This window comes from Telopea speciosissima, chromosome 3 (assembly GCF_018873765.1).
Source record: "Telopea speciosissima isolate NSW1024214 ecotype Mountain lineage chromosome 3, Tspe_v1, whole genome shotgun sequence".
NCBI lineage: Eukaryota > Viridiplantae > Streptophyta > Magnoliopsida > Proteales > Proteaceae > Telopea > Telopea speciosissima.
In genome coordinates, this window is record NC_057918.1 from 31,938,959 (window position 1) to 31,947,062 (window position 8,104).

Below are 8,104 nucleotides of genomic sequence, written 5' to 3' on the forward strand. Positions count from 1 at the left end.
AATAGATACTAAACTAATAACAAATGATCTAAATCAATATTAAAGTATTATACTTGAAATGCAGAACATTACACTATCTATCTACAAAATTTGGCCCCATCAAACATGCCAAGTAGCAGATAAGGGCTAGCCAGATAAGCATATCTAGTTGGGCTGATAGATTTCTGGACTAGCCATATGAGCTTATCTTTGTTCAAAACTAAAGAACTAACCGAATGTTTTAGGGTTGCCTAATTAAAACATTAGATATGATACATGCACAAGATATATTAAATGAAGGGAAGAGCTGATATTTGCCTCCTACCAAAGCTTGGTTTAAGCTACATTAACTAGACAAGCTTAACCAAACCAGGCCCAGCTCATTGACAGCTCTATTTGACAATTGATAAGCATGGGAAAAATTTTAAGAGGTTCCCAAGTTATGACAAAGGGATATGATTATTACACAAAATTATGACAAAGGGCTATGGTTACTATACAAAATTTCTGTACAAATGGGGAAAAAAAATAATAAAGGAAATCAAGAAGGGGTAGGGAATACTAATTTCTAGTCACCTAAAAGAAACCTAAATGATTTCTTCCGTTCCCGCCTTACAACTACTGTTTTTCCACATTTCCACTTGCGGTACTTTTCTCGACCCTTCAACCACTTAGAATAATCCTTTCCCTGCTTGCATTCAATAAAATCAGACAAATCATTAATATCAGAAGCTTTCCAATGGAATTCTGGTGTAGATTTCATAAAGATCTCCCCATTACAGGTCTTTTCCACTATGCCTTCTACACTTTCCCTTGCACCTTGGAGCAGAGTACTTGCTGAGGTTTCTGATAGGCTATCTTGTTTCCCCACTTCGTATCTTGATAGAGAATCTTTGCTGCAAAAAAAAAAGCAAAATTAAAGGACAGTGCACGGCAAAAGAGGTGGGGAGATGCTTTGACCATACACAACTTTAGTGGGGTTTCCACAAATATGACTGGGTACATCTACATCAAACCTTGAGTTAGTTTCCCTTCTCCTTAGGTATAATTCTCTCCCCCCACCCCCACTTTTCCCTTTACTACTCTTTAGGTATTGTTAAAGATACCCTAAGGTCAAGGTATGAGCTAGTTCAAAATGCAAGTAACCCATGCAGACATGCTCTAACACATTTTCTTAAAGACTTAAGCATCCTTGATACGAGTAACAATGTTCGACAACATTTTCAGCTGAGGCTAATTAGGCACCAAGTTTGTCTTCTAACATTTTATATTGGATTGCATACCTCAAGTGCAGCATCTGAATCTTCTGAAATTCTGATGCAACTGTCAGGTTAGAATATCTAAAGACCTGAACCTGCACATTGGCAAATATGTTTAAACACAACATAGATAGTAGAATTTATATCGACAGAGCAAAAGAACTATACCATAAAACGATCAATTCCATACTGAAGGAAAATCACCTGTGAGACTTTATCTATAGAAGATCTGGAAGAGAGAGATTTATTTCCCAATCCAAGCAATTCCTTCAATGCATCTAAACTCCCCTCTTCAAAAAGGAATAGATTCATCAGTGTCATCATAATGAATATGCATCCTTTCCATAAGAACTCAAGCTCCCTGTCAAAGCTGAATAGTAACAAGCCCACAAAGTGCATAAACATCAGCTTGGACTCCTTATGTCTACTTTGGCAAGATCCCATTGTTTCAGGAAAGAGTTTTTGCACAGGCTGACTAACACAGCACTGTTGAAAGCAGCCAATAATGCCTATTATAAATTCATGCTCCTTACAACATGAGTAATTTTTCAAAGTTTTATGGGATTCTGAACTCCCATTTTGCCTCATAAACCAAACAGTTTGCAGCAGTGAATTGCTAAGTAACTTCAGTATTGAAGCAAGAAGATGAAATTCTTCGAAACCTAGATACCCACGTTTGTGAGTAGTAGTACCTTGGAATCCATGAGAAAGAATTCTTGACATTATGCAATTTAAAATTGACAGTATCTCTTCTCTCGATGACTTGTCAAGAACAGATTGATTATCCTTCATGTACGAAATAGAGGCATTCAGTAAGTCAGACTTCTTTCTGGAGTTGAGATCACAAACACATGAAGGTTGGGAACAGGCCAATTCAGTAATTTTCTGATTAACTTTATTATATGTGACTGGTCGAATATAAAATTCAAATGATGGATGCCATCCTCTCTTCCATATCGTCGGTCGAACAGAAGAAAATGTCCCAGTGTAATATCCAATAAGATCATCACCAACTTGTAAACTAGATATGCTTTGAGTGTACAGAATGATTGCTCTTTCTAATGCTGATATGTAACAATTCATAATACTGAGATCTAATCTTTTATTCTGGGGAATTATATCAATACCAATAGCCCTAGAAACCATGAAAATTAGATGTGCTTGGATCATTTTTGGTGCAGAAGAGATTACAGGGGAGCCAAGCAATGCAAGAGATGCAGTCAAGCTTAGTTTGGAAGTCCTCAAGTCCTCGGTGTGCCACCAGAGAGAGGCATTATGTAACTTGCCAGAAGCTTGTTCATCAGAAAATGATAGCAGAAAGTGAGCAGAGATTACCTCCAGCACATCGTCACTATCACCGTGACTGCTGTGGCACATAAATAGCTTTTCACTTGTAGAAGAAACAGAATCTGCTATCATAAAATACTGTCGCAAATCTCTATGCAATAAAAGCTCATCTGCAAAGACCTGAACAAAAATCTCACTTTAATTTTTCCATTTCTACAATGAAATTCCGTACAAGTGCCTCAGCTCAATCTTAAAAAAACATTGAAAACCAAAACATATGATCAAGATTTCAGAAGAGTTAACTTGTTCGAACATCGAAAATGACAAAACATTTAGATAAGACCAGAGCACAACATCAGAATAAATGTATGCCAGTGGCATTAATGAAGGGCCAAGGGAATTTGATCCAATCAATAATGTGAAAAGTCAACCCAACACTAAAATTTTATTTTTCATTCTATTTATGGGTGGGAAATATGACACACAGTATATTTCTAGTTTTAAATTTCAGCTTAGGTTTTGGAACTTTGAGGTTTCATCTGACCCCAAACCTATAATGTTAAGAGTTCTAATCAAGACACAGAAGAGTTGGAAGGCAGAGAAAAAGGAGGGCAGCAAGAAAACATAGAAACTGAACAAGGATAATGATTTTGAAGAAATTCTTCCTCTGGATCTCAAAATTCTGTTTAAAAACCAACAAATTTCAGTTTTATTCAAAAAGAATCATAACATCATGAGTGTAATAGAGGGGCCTCTCCAAGGAGACCACAACCATGGTGGCTATCCATTTGTGTCACATTAACTATAGAACTGCTGGAAGACAGTCATAGTTTACCGATGGTTATCTAAGATTTTCTCAATCAAGATACATGATGCCTACCTGTGAATTAAATCTATACTTCAGTTATATCTTTTATCTTTAGAAATGATGATTGAATCTTCGAAGGTTGACATAAGTGCTGATCAAAACATAAAATTAAAAAAAATAGTACAGTGGTAAACAACAAGACTACCTCTAGCAGTGAGCAAAGAAAAGGAATTGGTGAACCAGCTTCTTCAACAATACACATGGAAGCATTGTACTCCTCAACATATGTGGTGAAGCCTCTATCATTAGCATAAAAACATTGACGTGAAAATGATCTTCTGAACCTCAATGCGTGTTTCTCATTATCCCCCAGGTATGAAATATGCAACATTAAATCCGAAGAACATAATTTGCCAAGTATTGCAATAAGAATCTTGCACTTTTCCAAAAGAAAACCTTGGTTAAATTCTAGCAACCGCAGCATGCCCAAACAAAATCTCAACAGCAGAGTCAAGTCTTCCAGATGGACCAAAATATCCAACTGCAACCTAGCTCTTTCAGATCCAGAGAATAACTGTTCAAACTTACTAAAAAGTTCATTGAAGAGAAAATTGGAAAGAGTACAAATATCAGTAAACGGTAGATTGAAGTTGGACTGATGGCTTTCCCAATCAGAATCATTTGAAGCTCCAAATTTTGGGGAATACTGTGATGGGTCCATAGACAAATGGACCAGCAAGTAAGACAAACTTCTCAGAGGCACTGACTTCGGAACCTGCAAAATTCAGATTACTTGCATTATAAAAGTAACATGAATTTGCAATGGAAACCAAATTAAAGAGCGAGAAAAACCACGACAATTAGAGAAAAGAACTGCACTACAACACTTCAAAAATTCAAATTCACCACAGAAGCTAGAATTGGAACAAATAAAATCTAGAAGGCAAAAGAAAAACACCCATGTTCCACTTAGTACTACTCTTTAATCTGCTTGGGCTAATTTTTTATTTTTTATATACGTAACTCTGTTCATAACAAATGGTACTGATGAAGGCCATAATTCTAGATAAAACCATACAATTCACCCCAACAAGATCCATTCTAGTTCCCAGTGCAACAAAACAGGCCTGAATCGAATAGATTTGTCCAAATCAGAGACAAAAGCGAGAATCTCATGCTACAACTAACAAAACACTAACTTAAACACTTCTTCCAGACGATTCATCTACAAATTTTGCCTATAACCTAGATTTGTCTAAGTGTAGCTGGTCCAGACAGGAAAATATTCATGAAGATCTGAAACCGCATCGAAGAAATTCAGGGGGGGGGGGGGGGAAAGGCCAAAATGGGCAGTTATGGATTTTTCAGGACACCCACTAGGGTTTCGAAGCTCGAAGGAGGAAGGGAAGAAGAAAATTCATCATGGGTCTCATTTACATGGCGGAGATAGTTCTTTTTGATTGAACCCATGTCAATAACTCATAGAGATGAGAGATTTACACCCCAAAAAAAAAACAAAAGAGTACCAGAAAACCTCTGCTTTTGCTTTTTCGAATGAGACCTCAATGATCCGAGAACAGAATTAATCCACTCTCTTTTGGCGGGGATAGGAAATGAGTACTAATCGGGTGGTTTCAGTTATGGCATACTAAAGGGATTTTTTTGGCGAACTTGGGGGTTTGCGCGGCAAAATTCGGGAAATTTATCCTCTCAAGTGTGGTGTACTGGAATCCAACCGTTAACTCATGAGAGGATAAAAAGGAATCGAATTTTTTTCCTGTATTAATTGGTGCGGTTCCTTGGTTCCTCTCACAAGAGGAGGGTGGACCGCATCTGGGCAGACTGTTCGGTCAGGTGCTCTAGGTGAGTCCCACCCCCCTCTTGTGAGAGGAACTAGGAAACTGCACCGATCAAGGAGCCGTAGACGATAACGACTCAAAGACACCACACTTGAGATAATAAAAAGACGTCCATGTTTTTATGTTTGGATTCTTAAGTGTGGTGCACCGCCTAGTGTGCCATAGTTGAAAAAATGAAAATCTCAAAATTCAATACGATCATTTTAAACAACTGCACCGTTAGCATAAAGGCAAATGGAATATATGTTCCAAGAATTGGGATCAGATCGGCTGAATCCACAGATTTCAAACTGAGGTTGATCTTGGTTTCTACGAATCCGGGGTGATTGACCCATAAATCATTTCTTGGGTAGTATACTATACTTTGTAAATGGGAGCTTTGTTAAAGGGATTAATGTGGTTGGATGAGCATCAATTATTACTTGTAATAAGATGTTTGTTGGTGTTGTTATGGATTTTGGTTTTGTCAAAAATGCATAGGAATCCGAAGCAAGGGTTGTATACCAAGATTTGCAAATATTAGGGGATTTAGGTGCCACGACAGTAGATATTTGGACTGATTGCCAAAATCTGATTTTATGATTAGAGGAAGGAAATGTTAATGGCCATGGAATATTTATATTCTCCACTTGGAAATTAGGTTTGTAATTTTTTTTTGGGTACAATAGGTTTGTAATTAAATATTTCTCTAAAGTGCGTATTCTAAAACAAGACAGAGATCTATTTGCTATAGCCCATAAGCTAGCTCTAAGGGCTCGATCTACAAAACTAAATCTTATGTTTTTTTACCCCTTAACAAGCACACATCTATCTTGTACATTCTCTCTAAGGAGACTAGTTTTGCAGTCATGGTTTTACTTCATTGAATTGGCATTGATATTTTTTTATTTTGGGTTGAACTGGCATTGTATTGGTTACTGGTGATATTGATATGTATTTGGATTGACCATAGTTGGAAAACCAGGTTTTGATTCGACTAAGTCACCCAAGTTGAGTCAAAATTTTAAGAAACCTAGTCAATAGTCATGTAGACTTGGTAAGGGTGAAAAATGATGCGATTCGATATTAACTCACCCGAGTCAAGTAAGACTTGATTTTTTAACCCAAATCACGGTTAACTAGGTGAGTTTTGTCAATAAATATAATAAGCACCAACTAATAAATGTAAAACTAAATGTGTAAAACAATAAAGATAAACAAACCATTCTTTTCTTCTTTTCTCCACAAACCTTCAACGGTCTTTTCAAAACTTTAAAAATTTGGATCCCTCTCTCTCTCTTTCTCTCACAGTTTCTATTCTTGGAAACTTCCATGTAGCATTTATAACTCTGTATATAAATGAAAAAAAAGCCATCTCTCTCTCTCTCTCTCTTCACATTGTAGTCTTCACCATCCAATGCATAGTAATGATTGATCCATCTATCTATAAGATCTTTCACCTTCCTCTCTTTATAGTTTTATATATTTTAATAATAATAATAATAAAACATAACTTGATTTGACTAGGTTTAACCAAGCCGGGTCACCAAGTTTTATAAAGGCGAGTTGAGTCGAGTTAGAAAATCTGGTTTTCCAACTATGGTAATGCATGATGTATCGATTTTGCATCAGTATCGATCACTTCCAATACTGATATGCATGGACTGTATCAATTATACTGATACCTGAATCCCTGCTTTGCATACAATGGTCATTTAACAATTTGGATCCTCTACTGCCGAGCTGCCCAGCAGGACCCTACTGCCAAGACACAACAAGGCGGGGAATGACCGCCTTACCCCCAGTCGGGCAAGGCGCTTAGGCAGGGGTAAGGCGGTCATTCCCTGCCTTACTGTGTCTTGGCAGTAGAGTCCTGCCAGGCAGCTTGGCAGTAGAGGATCTGAATCCGTCATTTAAAGCAAATGCATTTAAATGGGTGTTCTATTAAAGCACCCACTATTACAAAGTGATCGGTTTTCAAAAAACACTTTTTAATTAACCGACACTGCTACCAATCTATATCTTTGTACAGATGCCGATACTTTAATCCAAGATTATGAACGACAAAGTACCTGAGTGCGAGTTGGGGCATAGTTAGCAAAAATGGGAACGACAAAAAAGGAGTCTTACTGTACGGGTTTTAAACGATAAAAAATTACAATTGGGCGGTCAAATAAAACGGTAAAAAAAAAAAAGAAAACGGATGGTACGCGTTTTAAATGTATATATTTAAAAAAGAACGGAGCCAAAAAAAGGCACTATTCTCATATAAATTGAGGAATTTTTATTTGAACTACATGCTTCTAATTTCAGTGTCTGTGTGTTGACCTTGAGTTGAAGGTGATACCATGAAAAATGTAGCCCTTCGAGTTATCTTTACGTCGGCAAAAGAATCAGGCCGATCAGAATTCAAGAGAGAAAATTATGGGCAGTTAAGTAAGCCATTTTTTAACAAGTCCAATGTCTTAAAAAACGTCCTAAAAATAGAAACATGTTTAAAACGAAAATGCTTGCCATTTGCTTTTTCTATTTTACATTACAAACATACGGGCAAAACGTATTTAAAACAGTAAAAAGAAAAAGAACACGGGGGAATACGTTTGCTAACAAAGAGTCAGGGAATTAATTGGTTAGGTAATTCGTAATTGGGTCACGGAAGGAATTAGATGCATGGATAGGCGGATGGCTGCCATTTTATAATAAACCTCAATAGAAATATAAATATATCATTTTTTTAAACGAAATATAATCATTTTTTTTGGTAAACGAAATATAAATAGATCATGGAACATCCATCCCTTACTCAGTCACACTTCCCCAAAAAAATTAATCTGTCTGTTTATTATTATTATATACAAAAAATACCTTTTTAAAGTCAATAACTGGTTAGGAGTACAGGACACAAGGCAGTCTGCGGTGTCAAACTGTCATGT

The 8,104-nt window shown here is 36.7% G+C and overlaps 1 protein-coding gene across 4 annotated transcripts; it reads right to left on the minus strand.

The window, feature by feature from the left end:
- Positions 1 to 451: 451 nt before the first annotated feature.
- On the minus strand, positions 452 to 4,311 carry LOC122653580. Of its 4 annotated transcripts, none has more exons than XM_043847465.1 (4): positions 3,539 to 4,311; positions 1,443 to 2,705; positions 1,263 to 1,327; positions 452 to 875 (listed from the first exon to the last, which is right to left on the minus strand). In XM_043847465.1, the coding sequence occupies exons 1-4, from the start codon at positions 4,052 to 4,054 to the stop codon at positions 548 to 550; spliced, it is 2,172 nt and encodes a 723-aa protein (XP_043703400.1). In that variant the 5' UTR covers positions 4,055 to 4,311; the 3' UTR covers positions 452 to 547. The 4 variants fall into 4 exon arrangements, with proteins under 4 accessions (XP_043703400.1, XP_043703401.1, XP_043703399.1 ...); XM_043847466.1 differs by having other exon boundaries at positions 452 to 872; positions 3,539 to 4,310; XM_043847464.1 differs by having other exon boundaries at positions 452 to 872; positions 1,263 to 1,333; positions 3,539 to 4,310.
- Positions 4,312 to 8,104: the final 3,793 nt, after the last annotated feature.